Here is a 23,336-nt window from a genome sequence, read left to right as displayed (position 1 = left end):
TGTTACTGGGTGCACCAGAAAACACGTCAACAGCATCGTGAACACGCTCACAACGGACCCAGAAGAGAAGACAATGCTGAATAAAGTCGTAATTTTTGTTATTTTTGGACCTAAATGTATTTTCGATGCTTCAAAAAATTCTAACTGCCCCTCTGATGTCACATGGACCACTTTGATTATGTTTCTCTTACCTTTCTGGACATGGACAGTAGACCATACACACAGCTTCAATGGAGGGACTGAGAGCTCTCGGACTAAATCTAAAATAACTTAAACTGTGTTCTGAAGATAAACAGAGGTCTCACGGGTTTGGAACGACATGAGGGTGAGTCATTAATGACATAATTTTCATTTTTGGGAGAACTAACCCTTTAAGTGGCAAGATGAAAAAATTTTCATTATTCTCCTGCCCAAAATTAGAAATAACTAGGAATGCACCAAAATAAAAGTTCTTGGCCAAAACAGAAAAATTCTAGATGCACAGAAATTTCCTGTCAGCGTGTTATTTCGTTGGAGCGATACACAAGTGGAATACATTTTATGGAGCAAAATATTGAGTGGAGCATCACACTGTTCGGTGACAGCAGCTAGACAGAGAGTGAAACCTGTGTACATGCTCAGCTCATATTTTTGGCCATTTTTCTCATTTGGCCAAAAAATGAAAATAGCATTTTTGGCCAATAATTTTCAGCACAGAAATTTCGGTGCTTCTCTAGAAATAAAATTCTATCGGTTTTGTTTTTGTCTATGCACAAGGAGATTAATGCTGTTGGAGAGGATGCTACATCAATAGAGGGACATGTGAAAGTCCTGCAGGACCAATATAGAAGGACACAGCCAGAGACTCACATTGTTGACGATCGAATGAGGAGGACCTTTGCCTGGAGGCGGCAGGAGATTACTAGTGGTATGACTGTTGAAGATGTCGTCAACAAATATCCATTCTTGAAGAGTCCATCAGGGGTTAGTGTGCAAATTATAATTATGAAATTACAAAATCTCATTAACATGTAACACACTAAAACTGTATAAAATTCTCTGATTTACTTATGGTTGTCTTTCAATTAACTGCAGCTTTATCAAGAAATTGGTTTCCTGTATAAATGTTCAACTGAGCCGCCATTTTTGAGAACATTTTGGACACATTACATCCAGCGTGCTCAAGGGAAATCCCCTCTAGCAAAGCTGCACAAAGAAGCTAGAGAAGAATCTCTCTGTGAAGACCATCTTGGTAATTGACTCCTAAACTTTATTTAGCACTTTATTAAGCCTATTAAATTCTTGCCTTTGATAGATTTTTACATATTTGTTTGTGTATCACATTTTATGTTTCAGGAATTGGTTTTAAAGCAGCACTTCTCATGTTGCCAGCCTTGTTCAGAGAGAAACTTGAACATTTCATTGTGCTTGGAGAGGTGCGTATATAGTTTAATTTCTGTGCAATCCTTAAACTGTATTTTGGCAAAATGCAAATGAGTGAATATTAATTATCTTAGTCTTTATGCATGTCAATTTTCTCTCCATCAGTTAAGTCAACTGCTGAGAAAATTTTACTGATACAGAATCTGTTTTGTGCTTTGTCATTTAGAGTGAACCATCCTCACCATATCCTACTGTTCAAGTACAGGAGACCACTGACTGGAAAACTGTGTTTACAAGAAGAGTCACTGCAGTCATCAAAGTTGATGGGATCGAAATCTGCCAGGCAAACCTTTGCGTTCTTTATGGTGTTTAAGATTTGAAGGAAATCTGTGTGAAATGTGAGAATGAATGGACTGTCCTCTTGCCAGGTGAAGAGGTTGATTACCAGGCATTAGACACGTACCACGTTGATGACAAGTTATTTATTAGCACTAGATACACTTGCTGAAGACAAACTGCTGCAAACGTCAAAATGTGCAGTACTTGATGTAGCCTGTGTAATAAGGCTGTTTTACTTGTTTGATGAGTTTTTCTGAGTTTTTTATTGAATAGCTAGTTTTTTCTTGACATGCTTGCTGTTGTGAGATGTAATGAAATCTTTTTAAAAGAACATTTCTAAATAAAATTGTCTATTTGTTAGCCAAGGTATTTATTTATTTATGCATGCACACAGACACCAAAATAATCAAAATGGTTAGACAGTATCCTGAGGATGCTTTTAATAAGGTATTCTGTTTTTGCCTTCTTTGCAAAATTGTTCCTTGGGGTACAAAATTGCCCCTTAAATGGTACAAAGATAGAAGGTACAATTTTGTACCTCTGACTAGAGGTACAAAATTGTACCCTTCAGGGTACCACCCAGCGACGGCCACTTGTACCTTAAAAGGTACAGTTTTGTACCTTTCTTTCTGAGAGTGAACAAATGGAAATATTTGCTTCCAAAAATGTCATATAGAGGACGCACATTGATTATTAATAACTTGGTGGCATCTTCTCTCTGGCATCGCTTAATTTGTGTTGATCCTCCACCTGATCTTTTGTTAAAAATTCAGTCAATTTTAATAGATTTTTTTTGGGATAAGCTGCACTGGGTTACAAAAGCTGTTTTGTATTTGCCAAAAGAAGAAGGAGGGCATGGACTCATACATTTACAGAGCAGAACAGCAGCTTTCAGACTCCAGTTTGCACAGAGACTTTTAACTGGACCAGTGGACTCAAGCTGGAAATCCATAGCTTTTGCAGTTCTTCAGAAGTTTGAAGGATTAGGCCTGGACAAAGCTTTGTTCTGGTTTAATCATAAAAAGATGAACTTGTCCAAGTTACCCATTTTTTATCGTAATTTTTTTAAAGTTTGGTCATTGTTTATAGTGCAAAGACTGAGTAATACAGATTCCTTGCACTGGTTGTTACAAGAACCCTTGATTCATGGTTCTCGTTTGGACATATCAAGTAAAGGACCTTTCCCAGCACTTGAAGGAATTTTACTCCGTTCTGGTGTGATAACCCTTGGACATCTAGTACAGCTCGCAGGAACAAACTTTAAGAATGTTGATTTGGTAGGAGAACATCTGGGCATTCGATCCACACGTGTGGTGACTAAACTCCTTGAAAAGTGGAGATCTGCTCTTACAACAGAAGAATGTAAACTGCTGGAGGACTACTCTGAGGGACTGATTATTCCGGATCGCAGGGATCCGTTTCCTAATTTGCTGCTATCACCTAATTTAGAAGAATGCAAAGGTGTTTTTTTGTATTCTGAAAATGTGTCATTAATGGGTTCAGAGCCGGCCTCTGGAAAAGCCTTGTATAAAAGTTGTATCAAGTCTTTGAATAAAAGGTTTTTAGATAATAAAGTAGATACACCCTGGCGTACCATCCTACAGATGGGAGAAGGCACAAAACCAGAATGGAGAGCTCTGTACAAGTCACCATTAACTAAGAAAATTGGCGATTTACAGTGGAGAATATTACATGGGGCAGTCGCAGTTAATGCTTTTATTTCAGTTTTAAACCCTGGTGTTAGTCATGGTTGTCCTTTTTGTTTGATGAGAGAGACTGTGTTCCATGCATTTATGCAATGTTTAAGACTGAAGTCATTGTTTATTGTTTTACAGAATTTATTTGTTTGTTTTGGTGAATCCTTTTCTGTTGGAGTTTTTATTTGTGGTTTTAAGTATGTTAGGAAACACCGTTTTCGGTGTCAACTTCTGAATTTTTTGTTAGGCCAAGCTAAAATGGCTATATATAATACCAGGAAACATAAGATTGAACGAGACACAAGTTATAATTTAGAGGCAGTGTTTTTTAATTCAGTGAAATCTAGAATTTTAATTGATTTTCAATATTTTAAAACTATGAATGACCTTGTTTCTTTTGATCAGATTTGGTGCAATAAGGGGGCTTTGTGTGAAATTATTGATGATAATCTTCATTTTTCATCCCTCTTAAGATAATTGTGTCTTGTCTGTTCTGATTTTATTTTTACAGTGTGTTGAATGACTGGACAATGTTTTTTGTAATAAATGATTTTTTGAATCTCTCTCTCTCTCTCTCTCTCTCTCTCACACACACACACACACAGGTGTTTTTGTGAAAAGTGGGGACATCCGATAGGCGTAATGGTCTTTATACTGTACAAACTGTATATTCTATGTCCCTTCACCAACCCTACACCTAATCCTAACCCTCACAGGAAACTTTGTGCATTTTTACTTTCTCAAAAAAACTCATTCTGTAAGGTTTATTATCGTTTTGAAAAATGGGGACATGGGTTATGTCCTATAATAAGTCACCCTGTCCTTGTAATAATACCTGTGTCATATCCATGTCATTCTACAAAGACGTGTCCTGATATGTCACAAAAACATGTCCACACATACACACATAAATTTATAATTAGCTTTATTGATTAGCTTATTAACAGTTTTGCCAAAGCATTGTCAATTAAGGAATAAACGATTATATAATAAAAACTGAACTGTGAACATTTTCACAGATCAGAAAAGTAATGTACTACATGACTCACGGAAGGGTCAGCTAACCAAAACTGAACTGTGAAATTTTTAAGATAGGAATAGTTAAGTTATGTAGTCAAGAAAGAGTTAACTGACAAAAGCTAAACTTTAAAACTTTCGCAAATCAGAAAATTGAAGCCACCCAGACAGCATGTGACTCCACGCTGGATCCGTTTTCAAACCGTCACATCCAGCCCAGGCACGGTTTCAGTGGGCGGGATCTACATTCACAGAGCGGATCTGGACCGCGTCCGTGGAAACAAGCATGCGCTTTTTGTTCTGGAGTTCAGATTCAGAACAGAAAACGTCAAGACGACTGAAGCAGATACAGAGAGCTGACTGTTATCCTCAAAAACCTCACCAAGGTATGTCACACAGTGCGTTAAAACTGTTCTACTAATAAATTAATTTCTTATTATGCTGTGTACTCGATAACTTAAAGGTTTGGTGTTTTTATTGACCCTTAGATGCTCAATTGTTGGATCATTGCGCCATCAAGCGCCAGCAATGTTGGGGGTTCGATTCCCCGGTAGCACATGAAAGGGTAAAAATTGATAGCCTGAATGCACTGTAAGTCGCTTTGGATAAAAGCGTCTGCTAAATGCATTAATTAAATTGTAATTTTATATATATATATAGTGTTGGGAAGGTTACTTTGGAAATGTAATGGGTTACAGATTACAAGTTACCCTGTTTAAAATGTAACAGTAGTGTAATTTTTTCAATTACTTTATTAAAGTAATGTAACTAATTACTTTTGAATACTTTTTGATTACTTTTCTAAATTAAAATTAAAGAATAATAAAAGCATGTACATCAACTCAAATACATTTATCTAATATGCATGTGTCAAAAAGTGGCCCTGGACTTTCTTATTATTAATTTTATATTTTAAGTATAGAGTTTGGAGATTTTCAACTGATCCTACGTTTGAAACACACACACAAAAAAAGAACCTGCGTGCAGCAGCTGTTCATTTAGCGACTCCTAAGGGGCTCTAGAAGGTTAACACTGAAATTGTGATTAGTTTGCGATGTTAGCTGTGTGGGTCTTCTGTCTCTGACAGGCCCGACCCTCCTTTCCATTTTGAGGAGAGCTAGTTTCTGCTGCGGTGGATTTTATTTATCAATGCATGTAGTGTTTTTTTTTTTTTTTTTTTTTTTTTTTGCTTGGTAATGATAAAATCGTGAAATTTAACCAACTAAGTTTACGGTTTTACAAACCAATACTTGATTTGTGGAGGGCTCCTCCTGCCTTAAATAAGGAGGTGGCGTAGTCAGTTTATAGTTTCCAACCCTAAATTTTTGGCATGATCGGCAAGGTTTATTCTGATTATTGAAGTTGTATGACTTGTTAAGTGGAAACAGTGGCTGGTACGAGATAAGAGGAGTGACAGCCTGGATATGCCAAATGTGACCCAGAGGCCAGTGACTAAACTTGTTTTTTCTCTTGTTTCTCTTCCCCTCTCTTTTATATTTACTTTTATATATTTTTGTGGTAAGCTTGGTTGATGTTTATGAGTTTGGAAGGGGAACAGGAGGAACTTCTTGCTCTATGTGAGGAAGTACAAAGACCACGAGTAGCTACTGTAATGCATAGTTTCATCAAGGAGGAGGTGACAATTCACCTGCAAGGCAAGTTTATTTATGTAGCACATTTTGTACACAATGGAAATTCAAAGTGCTTAACATAAAATAAAGTAAAATAATCATGAAGAAACTATTAATAAAAAAAAAAAAAAAAAAAATATATATATATATATATATATATATATATATATATATATATATATATATATATATATATATATATATAAAACTTTGGAAATTATTTTAAAATGGGCTTATTTAAAATTAATTTAAAACGTTTAAAAATAGAAAATGATTTTACATAAAATACATTGAATAAGTAAAATACAGTGCAATTGCTTCGTACATTGTACAGTGCTCATTCAATAAATGCACAGCTAAACAGGTGAGTGGAGTCTAGATTTAAATGTGACTAGTGTTTTAGCACATCTGATCTCTTCTGGAAGCTGATTCAAGCTGTGAGCTGCAAAAAGACTAACACAAAAGCTTTGCAAAAAGAAGCCCAGATATAAGAGCATCAAAACAGAATGACTAACGGTCCTTTAACTGAACAGAGAACTTTTCAATAAATGTTTATAACTATATTAGGACAAAACATACAGTGTTTCATATCAGCACAGGAGGACACTAAGATATGAAAATATGAAAACTATTTTTAAAAGTTTGAAATTTTTATGAAACGTTTTCCTTAATCTATCAAAAAAGTAAAACTGCCTCCGACACAGAGAGCAGCAAATGCAGCTGCCTGCAACAAACTGATGTGCAGTACAGTAAGGGACAGTGACACACACATGGCTACTGTTGTATTTATTGATATAATTCTCTTATTGTATAATTTTTCTTGTAAACATGTTTTTTGTTGTTGTTACTGTTGCACTCTGTTCTCATACTTTTCCCAATGTTATCATTAATTAGCAATATTAATTACATATGCCTTGTGGATAAAGATGATCTGATTTAAGAGACAGACAGACACACGGAGAGAGATACCTGAAGGATTTTCTCCACAGTCCTTCTGATGTGGTCACTGGATTGAACACCTTCCATCTCTCTCCGGTTTACCATCTTCCAGTCAAGGATATAATGCACTGTAACAGTGATGTAGTGTGTGTTGGTCCTTTCCTCTGTCCAAAGGTCTGTGGTTACAGCATGGTCTCTAGTCTGCATGAAAGGAAGAATTATATTTTTAATGGGCCACAAAATATCTTACATGTAAAAAAAGATTACCAGTTTAGAATATGGAGATATTATGGCATTTAAAAATTTTAAGGAAAATCTGGTGGCTCTATGGGGTGTCCATGAGGTCACTGCAGTGCACTGGAGCTGCGGTTCAGTCCAATGTCATTTAGGGTCTTGGCAAAGATGGGAACTGCCCTTCTGTGGAGATGGAAAATGTTGTAAAGGCTGTTGAGATTGAGAGTGGGTCGGGGTGTTGAGCCAGGTAAACATTGGTTGATGGCTGTGGTTGTTGGAGGAGGAGTCTGCTCTAAACTTTTCCGTTCTTCTCCTGTCTGTCAGTTGCTCCTTCAGAGCTGGCAGTTGTTTTCCATTTGCAATTGTTTTCCTTCTGTCTTCTCTTAACTCTCCCATTTCTTCTCTCATAACAGACAGTTTTTGTTGTGCTCCTCTTTCTGTTTTTTTAGTTTCCTAATTTTCTTCCTTTATTGAAAGAGACGCGACATACAGCCAAGTATGGTGACCCTTACTCAGAATTCATGCTCTGCATTTAACCCATCCAAAGTGCACACACACAGTAGTGAACACACACACACCATGAACACACACCCGGAGCAGTGGGCAGCCATTTATGCTATGGTGCCCGGGGAGCACTTGGGAGTTCAGTGTCTTGTTCAAGGGCACATCAGTCGTGGTATTGCTGGCCCAAAACATAAACCCACAACCTTAGGGCTAGGAGTCATACTCTCAAACCACTAAGCCACAACTTCCCCAATTAGCATTGCTACTGTATTTATTTCCTGTAGTCCACATCTTTCTCTGTTGGATCAGTCTGCTGCTCTGCTCCATGTACTTCTTCTCTCAACTGCACCAGATCCAGCTCCATCTCTGAACTTCTTCATATCACTGATGACGCTGTGCAGAAGGGAGATCTCCTCAGTGTCATCACTGGATTGCTTATTTGTAACTTGATGGGTGGAGATGGAGGTGTCTTCTGCCTGTTTTAGTGTATTAGGGCTGGTCTTGTTCAGCTGAGCTTTTCCTTTCATTTGGAGGAAGTCCTTTTTCACATTTTTTTTTTCAGATTCCCCTGAATCATTACATTCCCGTTTTTGTATGGGTTGGCTGTTATCATGACGTCTGATTCTGAATCGTACTCTTCTTTGACCTGCGGTTTCCATCCATTGCTCTTGCTGATAACTGTGGGGTAATGATTTCTAATCACTGAGTCCCAGGCTTCTGGATCTTCTGTATGAAATACGATGTTGCTAAACTCTCCGTTCTTACGGTTTATAAATCCGAATACAGTGTTTCTGGTCTGTCCTTGATGAGCTTTTCTTAGTTTTTTCTGTAAGATCTCATTTGTAGCTTTGTATGGGTAAGATTCTGTCATCGATCAAATATTCTGACAGTTGCCACTCTCAGCTAGCTTCATCATCCTGGTGGTGTTTTTTTTTTTTTTTTTTTTTTTGGTTAATTTAAAATGTTCTTTCAAGTAATATTGGTTGTAGGAAGTGTTTTCACTTCATCAAAACTGAATGTCTGTCTTGTCTTAAAACAACATTAAAGATAAAACAACCAGAAGCTCGTTTTCTTGCTGCTGCTCCACTGAAGTGTTCCTGTAATGTCTTTGAATGTCAACTATGTGAAGCACTTGGTTTATCTAATATTTTATCATGCATCACTTTCAAAATCACACAACAACAGCCATTTAGAGAACGTTTTAGAACAAATTTAGAAATATAAAACACTACGTAACCATTATTTTTTTGTTTGCTAACTGAGATACAAATGTATGTTTGTTATGACTTTAAATCCATTTATTTCTGTAAACTAAGCTCAAAGCAACAGTTCATTCCTTAAAACAAACTAGATGTGGATCATAATCTTCTGGCTTGCTCTTTGTGTAAAATCATCAGCTGCAGTAGTGGCATGATAAACCCTGATAAAGACAGCATTTTAACATGACATAGAGGAAGTACATAGACAACTGTTTAAAAGGAAATGGCAAGAAGTTCCTTAAGCCTCGAAATAAAACCAGAAGAAGCAAAGTAAAGACTCACACTTGCTGATCGAGTGAAGTGTGTATCAGACAGTCATGATGTTTCCTTTCTGTTTCTGTCTTTTCCTCTCTGTGCTTCATTTTATTGATGGTAAGATTTATAAAGAATTTTTAATTTGACTGAATTCAGATTAATTTAATCAGTCATCGATCATTGTGATTCTGTGGCAGTGCTAAATGATTCAGTTGAATATTATGATCTTTCTTTACCATTTAAACTGAAGTTTTCATAAAGCTATATCGTCTCCAGACACCTGACCATAACATAAAGCTCAAGCTGAGTCCCCTGCTCAGTAAAGATTATATCAACTAAAGGTTATATGATTATGAACATATGACTTGTGAAAGTTTATTACACTTTAATGCCTGTTGCATTATTATTCAGTGATGAAATCTTCTCTGCTGTTACTTCTTCCTGATGTTTATGTTAATCTATAAAACTCACACTGATCCGTTCTGAAAGAAACTCTCTGTCTGCAGCATGTCATGTTTCAGGTCATGGAGACCGTAAAGAAGTAACAGGTTACACAGGTGGATCAGTCCTGCTGCCCTGCTCTTGTACTCACCCTCAGTCTACAGTCAAGACTTTCACCTGGAAGCGCCACTACAATAGACCAGTCCAGTGGCCTGAAGTATTTCAAGATAAGAAATACAAGAACAGACTGAAGCTGTTTAATAAAAGTTCTCCAGCAAATCTGTCTCTGCTCATTTCTGACCTCAGAAAGAATGATGAAGGGTTATATAGGTGTGAGGCTCCACCAACTACAAGTACATATACGGACATTATCTTGAAAATTCAAGGTAAATAAAAACATTTAGCCTGAAATACTTTTTTTTTTTAGATGTTTGTTTTCCATAAATGTTCAGAGTCAGTATAACCGCTGTGAATGTGTTGTCAGGGTGTGATCTGGATCAGAATAAACCTGCGGCTGAGATAACGGGACACTCAGGAGAGTCTGTGGTTCTGCCCTGCTCCTGTACTGAACTACAGGCTAAACCTGAACAACTTACATGGACATTTACTGCCCCAAACAAAAACTCTGAAGAGATTTACCCACATGAACAGAGCGAGAGAGACACAGGTCGATTAAGACTGTTAAATGAAATCTCTCCTGGAAATCTCTCTCTACAAATATCAAATCTGACCAAAGAGGACCAGGGAGAATATCGCTGCTCTGTCTCGTCTCAACAGCACATTAACATCACACTCCGTGTTCAAGGTAATTTTTAGATGCGTTGCATTCGTGTCTGTGAACAAATTCAGATTTACATTGTTCTTGAAAAAAGATGAACTGCTTGAAGAAGATGAAGTTCTAAGAAAATATTGGTTTATAATTATATTGTTTATATAATTTAAGAATCACAAATTCACACAATAAATACAACAGATGAACCTATAAAACAAGAAGAGGAACCTACAACTATATAGATTTAGAAAAACAACGTAAGTATCAGCCTATTACTGCTTCAGAGGTGATTTCGTGTTTTTATATTGAATGTCTTTTTGCCTCAGTTTCTATATATAAGTGTCTATATTCTGTTTTTCCAGTCTTAATTATGTTTGTTTGCTTTAAAAAAAAAAAATATATATATATATATATATATATATATATATATATATATATATATTATATATATATATATATATATATATATATATATATATATATATATATATATATATATATATATATATATATATATATATATATATATATATATATATATATATATATATTTAGGTTTAAAGAATGACATGTAGCTTTATTGCAGTGTGTGCTATTGTGTTAAATTGTGACTGATAATTGTTAAACTCTGAACAGAGGAACTTTACTTTCAATCGATCTGTTTATCAACCAATAAACCTGCAAAACACAGAGAAGAAAGTACAACCACTCAACACACAGGAGGCACAACGAGAAAACAGCCACAAATCTTGCATTAATGTAAGTAGTGTGAAATGTTTGGTTAAACGAGAATATCTTGACTTAATTATTTAATCAGTGAACACACTTGGATAAATGAATATACTGATGTGTTATGAATGCATTATTTTGCTTGATGTGACATTTGACACTGCTCTTTCTTGTACAACATTTAAGTTTGATACCATAGAAATATATACTTCTCATTCTCTCTTTCTAGAATGAGTTTACATGTTCAAACAGCAGACGCACCAGCACAGAGACAGAGCACGTGGAGTCTATCAGCACCAAGTAAAAATGACTCAAAATCATAATCTGCATTTTATTTGAAACATCCAACACTTTCTGATCTAACTTTGGTAACCTATTTTTGGCCTCTGTTTTATCTCAACGAATCTTGTTTATACCCTCTTTAATTATAAGATGTGTGTATACTAATGTGTGTTTAGCTTATTCTCAAAAAGCCTTTTTGCTAGTTGACTGGACTGCAATTATCATTGAGAAGAAAATGTATGAAGCCAGACCAAAAGCAATACGAGTAAAAGATTAGAAGCATTTTCTTCATAATCTCTAAGGCAAGTTTCCAGAAGGCATTGTTATCTTGGTATCATGTAATTATTTTTGATGATTTAACAAATAGTGCATATATGTCTATATTGTCAAAATACATTATGGCTAGAGATCAGGCCACTGATGCTACTTAAGAAAATACTTTGTATGTTGCCTGCTCTCTCTCTCCCTCTCGATTTAAATTCAATTAAGCTTTATTAGCATGACTGTAACATATGTTAATGCTTTGGCAACATTGTATTACAAATAAAATCCATCTAAATTAATGAAAAGCAAATCCGTGTTAAGTTAATCGTGTTTAACGTCTAACATTGTGACTGGTTAATACATGTTTTGCAGTTGTGTTCTCCAAGTAAAAAGGGCATTTTCTCAGTATCCCTACACTCTTAGCACAAATTAGTTGACAACTAGAACATTGCGCGGAAATCCGTTGCATGTAAGTTTTGACACCAATTGAAACTAAACTGCTTTAGTTGTATTAACAAAGAACTTTAAGTTTATACAGTAGACAAATCAAGTTTACATTAGTCTTTACACAAAATCTTAAGTTCACATCGATTATTATTTGGACTATTCTGTAGGTGGCATAAATAACTAAGCTACAACTACAAATAAATATATATTAGCATATAACATTTACAAATGTTTTTAAGTAATAAATGTTATATTTAGGTAATGTCAATGTAATTAGACAGACTGAGATTTTTTTTCTATGAAAATTTTTCAAATAAACTGAAAAAAAGGAAAACAGATTTCAATGCACATTTTTTTATTGTTAACCAAAGAAAAGGTAACATGACAATTGTAACTCATTTGTGGAAGAAACATGAGCACACAGTAGTCAACAATATATGCTATATCCCTTGAAAAATTGTGTGACACACATTAACTGAGCACTAACAGAACACACTTTATTGTCTTACACAACAAAACACAAGTGGCTTCTCATGGCAGCTTCACACATTTCCTTACAATGTACGCTGTTTTTTCATGAAAAGTACCTGTTGGATGAACTGGAATGTTTTTTCATAGATTTAGCGTAGTTGAGATGCAGTGTGTATGCAAGTCCATACAGAATGCTCATAGCTTTTGGCAAGTCGTCAGTTTTGTCTATCACAACTTCTCAGTGACGGTCTTCAATGAGGCTGGATTGAGATGGAGAGAAGATGAGAGCCTTCATGCTCAATGAGGAGGATTCCAATGTCTTCAGTTATCGTCATCAAAGTCCTAACAACATTAGAGCACAATCGTGAAATTTCTCATTACATAACCATCTATAATATTGAGCAATTTGTTACAAATGCTAGAGTTCTGTCTTCACAATGATTAAAAATTTGGTAACATGGACTTTTAATGCAGGAATAGAAACATATGTCCCATTAAAAAGAGTTCATACAATGGAAAATCTGCTGCTAATTTACACATCCTCAGGACATGCAAGGTGAAGCTGAGTTTTTCTACAGTAAAAACTTAAAAGATTATTAGCTGAAACAGTGGTCCTTTGTGATTGATATAAAACAGTCAATGGAAACAATTGATAGTTAAAAAACATGCACAGGGAAAAAAAAATAATACCTGTGGATACTCCTCACCATACACTGAGGTCTTACGAAGTAAAACAATTGGTCTTCTGCAAGCGGTCCTGAATGCATTCACAACAGTCTGGAGCATGAGCAAACTCACACTTGAGCAATCTTCCTGAAGCTGACTGCAGAAGCAAATTATTTTTAATTTGTATATAGGTGGTGGGATCCAAGATTGGTACTTGCAAGTGCCAATTTGATGATGACCAATACAACACACAATGCATGCTCTCCAGACATTTGTGAACACCTCAGGACTGTTTGTCAGGGCTGTGGATTAAAAGTATTAATTCTGAAAATGTTCAGTTTCATGAACAGACTGATTTTTTTTGCTTTATAACACCTCAGTGTATCATCAGGAGACACAGGTGTTGTTTTACTCCCGTAAAAAAAAAAAAAAACAGAGACCAGGGTCGGCTTACTGATGCTCGTGGGAACTTTATTGTACGTAAATAAAGGAAGAAAACAAAAACAAACTCGCGCCATATGCGCGTCAATAAATAATCCACATTCACTTTGGCTTCTCGCGTTCCGTCTGCTGCGTCCTCCCACGAGCCCTCAGATCTCTCTCCCGTTTCTGGAAAGCGGCCGGCTTAAATACTGCTTCCCCACGCCCATCACTGAAATGAGAAGCAGGTGTCACTTGTCTCTTACTTAACCCTCTTACCACCGCTGACCTCTTCACCCTCTCTCCCGTTGCAGACCTCGCTAAACCACGCCTCCCCCGCCACATTTACATTTTAAATTACATTTCAGTTAACTATACATAAAGTTGTAATTCAAAAAATCAACTCAAAAACTTGAGTAAAAAGGGTTTGTACCGACATGAAGGTGAGCAAATGTTGGATGAACTAAACCTAAGCAAACAGATTACCCAAAGAGATTAAAAGAACTATTGTAATAATTTAATGGTTTTAGGCCATTTCATGGGTTTTATAAAACACAGGAACTATCAATTAATGGTGAACTACAAAATACACACATACACACACAGCAGTTCAAATGCTTACTGATATCTTACAAAGGTGCGATTTTATGAAGTTTATTGTCTTGACCATGGTGATCATATGTAGACAGGTTTGCAGTTAACCATAAAAATCTTTTTTTTTTTTTTTTTTTTGCATAGTACAACTTAATGTTCAATGGCAGCTGTGACAGCTAACGGTGCTCTGTTTGACCGGTCCCAGTCCTGCAGATGTCTTTCATATAGTTAGCAATAATTTATTAATATTCTGACAGTAAATGTTATGTCTTTCATTTTCAAAAAAAAAAAAAAAAAATCAGAGGGGGACCGTAAGAAAGTATTTTTTTTTCTTTCTCACAGGGCAGCAGCACTGCAAAAATATGGTATTTTACAACATGATGCATTGTTGTAGATTAAATTACACAACAGTATATTTAGTAGCGCAGAAGTAATATTAATGTAAAACCACATTGACAAATTATTTTTCAGAACAATAGTGCATACCTTTTACTCTCAATACATGGAGTATGCAAGAGAGTACTTTTACTTAAAGTACAGTTCATCCAAAAATGAAAATTCTGCAATCCTTTAATCTACCTTAAGTCGTTTCAGGTTTGCAATTTTTATTTTCTGGGTGAACTGTCCCTTTAGCATAGGTTTTAAATATGAAGTAATTTTCCCCCAATATGGTATTGGTAGTTATTAAAAGTAGTTTACCAAAGTATCTCATTTATTCCGCTAATTATTTTTTCATAGCTCTAAACAGTTTCCCTGTACCTTCTTTCCCTAAATCAGAGCAGACCCCTGTACTGCAGGATAAAGCTGAATGTGTCAACACTGGACAGGTGTTTAATGGTTTTGTGCTGAGCAGCAAGCCCCTGACAGCACTGCTGGATCTTCTGAGAAGTGCCACAATCCAGAGCCTGGTGTTTCTCTTCTGTCTGCCATCATACGGAGGGGTCTCCAGAGTCTTTGACATGTGCCTCGCTCCACTGTCACCGCATTCACATTCACCAAGAGATTGACCTCCTGAAAATCCCAGAACACATGGAGGCAGGGCCAGGCTCAAACTTTCAGAACAATTTTGGTGTTTAAAAAAATAAAAATAAACACAAACAAAAGAATGTTTTATGAAAAAATTATAAGCTGCATTAAAAATAATAATAATAAAAAAAAATGCAATGTGCATAAGTACTTTTTATTACATGTGAATCTACAAAACAAAAATGTACAGAAAGTACTCAAGCTCATTTACAAATAAATTACACGCAAGCAAAAAGAATGAATACAACTTATGCATTTCATTTTTAACTTGCATCACAAAAATAAAACCACAGAAATTGGGTTGTTTCATTGACAATAGGCACTGTAATGTACCCATTTTTCCCACCGTTTTCTCTTGGCAAATGAAGAATGTACTTAATCATTCTCTCAAGAAGAGAAAACTTGCCTTCTTTCTCTCTCTGGAGTTTGATGTCCTGCCTCGGCAGCTCCACCAGTTTCCACTCACTCCTTCACCCAGGAATCTTAGCAAATAAACCATTCCTGTGACATCTCTTGCATGACAGCACTTCAAAAACACGACAAGGAGAAAGACTATTGCCTTATATAGTGAGCCTGGCATTAAATATTTTCACTAGGTATTTGAGTAAATTAAAACAATACTTGCATTTCATTGTGAAGTCCCCCACAGAGCTCTCACCTGCCTCGTAATATAAAGACATCCACGGTGACAAATTCGCACTTCAGATGCACCCTTTGGAGTCCATGCACTTCAGTTAGGGACACAGCTACAGAGAGGCAAAAAAAAAAAGTGGTTACATACTAGAGGTCGACCGATATATCGCTCGGCCGATATATCGGGCCGATATTTGTCATTTTTTAATATATCGGCATCGGCCGATATCCTTGTTTAGTAGCGCCGATTTAAAGTCAGGCACGTCGGCGGGCAGCCCCGTGTTATTGGCGCGGTGGAAAGTGCTGCTGCAGCCACTGCATGTGAAGCTTTTGGAAGATTCAACAACAGACCTGCGAGATAAAGATAGTCAGAGAATTTCACTCTGTAAATGGGGTGGAGAAGTTGTCAGCTCTTACAAACACTGCAGCGTGATTGAGGGCTCAGTTACTCCGCCCCGCTCACAGACAGCACCGCGCTCTGAGAGACAGACGTCCTGGAGCTGCCCAGAACGGTGAATCACATGTGTTCGGAAGCATGGTTTGATGCAGCCAATAACCAGTTTTCCATCCAACTCATTTGTATTTAGGGATGTCAATATTTGATAATTTCCATGATCGATCGTCGTTTAAATTAACGATCAAGAAATAACCTTAATGCTGCAAAATGCGTCTGCAGCGGTATTATTATTATGTGCAAAAGCCACTTGGAAAAAAAGCTTTCTCACCTGAATTAAAGGGGTTTTATTATTAATAAAATGCTAGTAGCAGGACTGTAAAATGAATAAATGTGATTATGATCGTTTGATAAAATGAAGAGAGCGCGCCATACGTTTGAGATCATTTTACTTTGCTGAATGTTTTCTGTCAAGGAGACCGCTGAATGCGCCTCTTTAAATGGTTTCGTGGTGCTCGTTGTTGTATTTTGAAACGCAACTGCAATGTTTTCAAATGACACTATAGTAGTGGTGCAACGGATCATCATTGATCCGTGATCCGTTCAGATCAATATCTTCAGTTCGGCATACGCGTGACCCGCGGAATGATTTATGAAAAAAAAAAAAAAAAAAAAGTTGCGCATGTTCAGTCCACACTCAGTGATAATGCCGAGCGGAGGAGCTTGAACGCCCCGCGCATTTTGGCTTCCCTGTCAGATATAATGATGAAGGAAAGAGGTTAGAGTGAAAAGATGGTGTCAGATCTTTATGAACAGGAGAAGAAAAAAGTTGTGGATGAGCTATCCCGAGCATCCTCTGTTGCGCTCACGACAGACGGGTGGACGTCCAGGGGGACGGAGAGCTCTGTGATGATAACTGCTCACTTCATCACAGCAGACTGGGAGATGAGAAGTCCTTATTATTATGTTAAAAAGAAGATATTATGCCATGTGCACTAAGTCCATACGAGGACGAGCGAGCGCGGGTTTGACTAGATGTATTTGGAGGTTATTGTTCACGTCTCGTTCTGCACATATCCAAATGTTTCCATATTCGCAATGTATCTGAATGTTAAACTATAATATTTTTTTTTAATGTAAACTAGACGGAAAAATCATCCTCTTCACATGAGCAAAAACGTCCTTTGCATAACAGCAGAGAGGACCGGTATAGGGTGTATTTAAACTGACCAGTGTAACTTTTTAAATGTTTGGTTGACTCTACTTTATTTTAATAATGAACAGACTGCGATGTAAGTTCGAAATTAGAATGCACTTTAGGTGTTCTGTGTCATTTATACCAAACACAAATGTTGCTGGTTGCTAGTGTCTTTGCAGCACTACTGTTATTTATTTTTTATATATTAAATTTTTTATATTTTTTCAGTTTAATTGATTTTTATTTCTAAAATTGTATTTATTTAAATGTATATTTAAGTTAACATTTATGTTCCAACAAACTTGAAAAATTCTACTTGATAAATGTAAATGCTCTAAAACTTTTATGTAAATGATTGACATATATATATATATATATATATATATATATATATATATATATATATATATATATATATATATATATATATATATATTACCTGTTTTATATATTTAATACTTGGTCAGTTTATTAATTTTAGTGCACTAAATTAAGATGAATGAAGAGATGGTTCAAGTCAGTGCTCAATAAATTATGATAGGTTTAGAAAAAATGTGTTGTGCATCCACTTATTATTAGTGTGACATTTTAGCATGCAAATCAAGGGGAAAACTCCAAGATATCGGCCCTAAAAATCGGCAGCACATATCGGCCATCGGCTGACCCTGACCTCTAAACATCGGCATCGGCATCGGCTATAGAAAAACCCATATCGGTCGATCTCTATTACATACAAAGATTACTTTTTAATTTTACTTTGTAGATATCTGTAGGTTTGTGGCCAAGGATGATAGAAATTCCTTGGAGTGGAGACATCAGTCAGCTCTTTAGTCTGTTAGGGAGTAAAATTAATCCCTGATGAATAAAAAAAAAAATTAAAGAAATGATCACAAGAAAGTAGAACCAATCAGGCACAATTTTGATTGTATTACACAATCAATTGTAAACTTTTTGCGATACATTTTCAGTACTTATGCTGTTAAAAACTATGCAATGCAAGTCTTTAGTGGACCAACCTTGATTTGTTGTGAAATTGGTCAACAGCTGCCCAACTTCTCTCTCCTAGATTGAAATATCTCAGTTAGACAAAGATGATGTCGGTCAATGATGTCATGCTTGAGATTCTCTCACACAATCCTGTAACATCAATTAGAGCTCCATTAACACACAAAAAGAGAAAAAGTTTTACATTTCAAGACTAACTGAAACGTTCAGCATGAAAGCATAACCCTTTAAGCACAACAACTCAGTTGCACTTACTATAAATAATAGACACGTATCAAAAGGACAAGCTACAGCAACTTCTCTTTAACAAAAAGCTAATTGATGCACACATGCTGATATTAAAACACTGAAGCTAAGTGTTACAGCTAAAATGAACATGCAAACACACTTGCTGAACTTCTCTTAACTGTGAACCTAAAGAAGCATTATAGCTAAACTGTGAACCAGGGGAAACTGTCAATTGGCACATTACGACTACTTTAGATTTAACTACAGTAACGCGGTCCTCAAGCCTTTTGCATAGTCAGTTGTCCCAGAAAATAAAGATGTACAAGTTAACACACTCACCATTAACGTTACATACTGATTTCCAAGTCCATTGTGTGCGTCATCAGCCGGAAACTTCAAACAATCGAGTGCTCACTGCTCAAGCATGTTCGAATGGGTCTCCTCCCCTTGCAAAAACTCATCATCATGTTAAGCCATCTCTACTTAACATAATAATTGTATTCAACATTTCGTCTGAAAAGTTCACACAACTAATTTAGTAATGTGGTTTTTGACAAAAACAAGAAATGACTACTAGAGATGATTTAAAACAAGATCTGGGTTTAGAGTGCAACTTCAAATCTAAGGCTTCAGATCTGGGGAGAAATGTTTCCCCTCACATTGTGATATTTAGGACAAATCAGCATGGGTTTCTCATTCTCTATTTGCTGTAGATTGCAGTATCTGCAGATCTTCTGCTCTTGCTCGGTCCATGTTTGTCTAAATCTTCCTCTCTTGATTATTAAATCATGGATACTAAATCTGTATTTAGAGAGGATTTATCTACCTTTAAATTGTTTAATCAATACATAATTGGCAAATTTAGTGGTTCTGTTTAGGGTTGAGTAGCATTGGAGTTTATTTTGAAGGTTAGTGTATTTTTAGAGATTCATCATGAGTGTCTTTTTGATTTGTCATTTTCTTTAGTAATGGCTTGGGGTTGAAGCTATAGTCAGTGAGGAGCTGCATTTTTTGGACTAGCTGAAGAGAAAGCATGTTTAGAGGATCAGATTCTGGTGAGGTTTCATTGGCGAGGAGGGCTTTGTATCGGATTGAATCAGGATCAGTAAAGAAAAGAAAAGGTAAGTTCTAGTATTAGTTGGTTAAGTTCTGGCGAAGAAGATTAATTTTTAGATGTCTTTTTGGCACAATATTTTGATATAACAAATGAAGAACATTCTCTCTGCCACAATAGTAGAATGTTTTAAGAACATCTTACAAGCTTGAGGTGATGAAATGTTTTAATAAAACGTTCTAATATGACGGTTTAACAAACATAGAACATTTTATCTATGAGGTTCCATTTGTGCCAAAATTATGTCGAAATGTTGTCGGCCTATGCTATGTGTCATCTCAACTTACTCATGTCACCTTTCCTTGTCATTTGACTGTGTCGTCTTGCGTGTCAATGCTGCATGTGTCATGACTATGCGTCGTTTCCCTCAGTCGTTACTATGTGTCGTCTTCCGAGAAGACGGATTGAGACGACGGATTGAGACGACACATAGCATGGACAGACAGCATTAGGGATGGGTATCGTTAAGGTTTTAACGGTATTACTACTCTTACCGATACTGCTTAACGGTCCGGTACTTTAACGTTATTCTTATCAGTACTTTGTGTTGTGTGTGTGTGTTTTTTTTTTAAGAACAAGTTGAGGACAGAATTAACATTTCTTTATTTTTTTAATGTAAAATTAATAATGGGCTGGTCTTGGACCAGAGGTGTTAGGAGGAGTTGGTTGGTTCATAGTAGCTGCAGCTTAAAAAAAAAAAAATCTTCTAACGTGATGGTCTAACAATAGATAGAACATTTTATCTTTTATGAGGATATTTTGAGGAGGTTAACCTCCTGAGACCCGAGAGATTGCCTGTTGTGCATTTTATAATTGTTCTTGCTATTTGGGATATGTAGGACCTAATAAGTATAATATACCTAAAATTTGTTTTTGTACAGGAAGTAGTTTTCACAGAAAAAGACGTCCTCATGTGAGGACAGTGGGTCTATCATAATGTGAAATGCTGCAAAGCAGTTTCGTTCACTTTGCAAGCACAGATGTACATTGCATGTCATGCATCGCTCACAGGATTTCCCAGTGCAGCCTTGTGCTCTGCATTCATGCATTTCATTCATAAGTTATGTTATGTCCTCGGTAGAGGACATCGGGAATCAATTTCTTAAAAAAAAAATGAAAAGACATGAATGAAAATGCATAGGCAAAAACAATTGATTTTTTTTTAAATCACCAATACATTTTTAATGTTCAAGATTTTTTTTTTTTTTTACCAAACTTTGTATAAAGCTGTTTCTCAACTATGGTATAACAGAATGATTCAATATACCACTTTTCTTTCTGCAAAATGTGTGTAAAATTACCATTAATGTGTTTTCTCATTATATACAATGCATCTATAAACTAAATCTAATTTGCATATTAATGTGTTTTTGGGGCAACATGTAATGAAAAAAGCAGTGTAATAATGGGAGTAATAATTGACAAGATTTTCATAATAATACATTGTCGTGGCAAAATTTAAATCAACTCTCGTCAGCACAAGAGACAGACTCATTCTCAGGTATAATTAAAAAGAAAGCTTTTATTCTTTGCAAAGAAGGTCAGATAGTCATACAGCAACACTGAGTTCCTGCAGAGTGAAACCGACCCAGGAAGAGGGCAGTCCTCCACCTTATATACCTCTGCTCTTTCAAGGTTACACAGTCTGAACAGCTGTAACTTTCCACACATAACAAGGAACACTCTCTATGGGCTGTTTCTCACACATTTAGGACTTAGGTGACACCCTCAGGTCATCCTCAGACATTGTCCCCCTACTATATGGCCCAATGACCCTCTCAGGTCATTCTCAGACATCTGTTTTCCCCCCAGGTGTCACCCTTCTGAACCCACACGTCTCCTTGAATCACCTGTTGTTTGCCATTACTCTTAGGCCATAAAAATTCACACAAGAACAGAAAGGAAAAACATGCATATATGGGTATACAGAAGCAATGTTCAATGAATTTTTCCACCACAACATAATATAATTGAATATTGAAAATTCACAATCATAGAATATTGAAATATGATTTCTTTCTCTATTCATTTGTTATGTCTCCAAAAATGTGTAATAAACATGTTTTTAGTCCCGGTGTCCTCATGTGAGGACATGTATGAAATCTATGTCCTGTTTAGTAACAGAAAGTAATATTTTGATTTGAAACACCATAACATTTTCCTGAGATGTTGATTTATGACACATAATTAAAAATTAGACAGATTTAAATGATAACTACAAAATATTATCATATTTCCATAAGAGTGTCACTAAATTAATTTCAGACATTTTGATGACCAAGGAGAGGGAGTGGTCATGTGAAACATCCAATCATTTGGCATCTCTGTCAAGCCCTGAATGTGCTCTGTACAGGACATCCAGACCTAAAACTGTGGCATGAACAGTCTCAGAGAAATTCACAAAAATATAATGTCCTCATATGAGGCCGCAGGGTCTCAAGAAGTAAGATTATAAGATTTTGTCAATAAAACATTGTGACAATGTTTCAAGATAACAAATAGTAGTAGAACGTTATACAAACATCGAGGCTCGATGTGATTAAATGTTTTAATAAAACATTATTCTAACATGATGGTTTAACGAAGAAAGAACATTTTACCTCCAACATTGAGGATGTTGTTCTGGTAATCTTAATTATATAGTGTTTTCAATAACACATTGGCACAATGTTTCAAGAAACAATGTTTTCAATTTCTTTACCTGCATAGAAACGCGTGCAGCCATCATCACGTTGCATCAGAATGGCCTCAATAGTGCAATCCACTCGACACAGGAACGACCGCCGCTGAAGCGCTGTCTCGCCAATAGGGATGTGCACATCGATGCTGCAGTATCGATATAGCAGTGTGTGCAGGCCAATCGGGACGGTGTGTGTATGATATAAAAAGAAAAGGTCTCGCGGACGCGGTGGTATGACGTTAGCACCGATTGGTCTGCGGCTGCGCGCAGTGCAAGTGCAATGTACCATTCTCCTACAACACGGCATGCACGGTCGTGACTTGCGCGAAAGATGACAGCAGTACCGCCTACGCAGAATACACAGTCACTCTGCGTAGGCCACCAAATCCCAGAAGGGGCACCATCCCAGTTGCTCAAAAAAAAACATGCACCATTCTCCCATCCGTGTCAGGGTTTTGGCAGGGAGGAACTCAGGTGCAGACAGGATTTACAACACAAACAGGTTTATTTACAAAAAGGGGAAAATAAAAACCCACGAGGGGGAAAACAAGGACTAGGGCAGATACAAAATAACTAAACAGGACCGATAAGGCAAGATAAACAAAGACTCAAAACTAGAGAACACTAACTACAAATAACACTCACGGTTATACAGGAAACAATATCTCAAAGGGGGAATACTCTTTCACAAGGCTGACTGGTAGGAACACATATGAGGAACACACACAATTGAGG

The 23,336-nt window shown here is 36.4% G+C and overlaps 1 protein-coding gene across 2 annotated transcripts; it reads left to right on the top strand.

Annotated features, from left to right (window-relative positions):
- The first annotated feature begins 4,625 nt into the window (after positions 1–4,625).
- On the top strand, positions 4,626–12,007 carry LOC113047346 (CXADR-like membrane protein). Of its 2 annotated transcripts, none has more exons than XM_026208707.1 (5): positions 4,626–4,801; positions 9,744–10,064; positions 10,163–10,483; positions 11,087–11,209; positions 11,409–12,007. In XM_026208707.1, exons 1-4 carry the CDS (start codon positions 4,702–4,704, stop codon positions 11,206–11,208), a joined length of 864 nt encoding a protein of 287 aa, XP_026064492.1. In that variant the 5' UTR covers positions 4,626–4,701; the 3' UTR covers position 11,209; positions 11,409–12,007. The 2 variants fall into 2 exon arrangements, with proteins under 2 accessions (XP_026064492.1, XP_026064493.1); XM_026208708.1 differs by lacking the exon at positions 4,626–4,801 and adding an exon at positions 8,697–9,354.
- Positions 12,008–23,336: the final 11,329 nt, after the last annotated feature.

The sequence above is a fragment of the Carassius auratus genome, chromosome 28 (assembly GCF_003368295.1).
Source record: "Carassius auratus strain Wakin chromosome 28, ASM336829v1, whole genome shotgun sequence".
Taxonomy (NCBI): Eukaryota; Metazoa; Chordata; class Actinopteri; order Cypriniformes; family Cyprinidae; genus Carassius; species Carassius auratus.
This window is presented reverse-complemented; position numbering and strand designations above follow the sequence as displayed.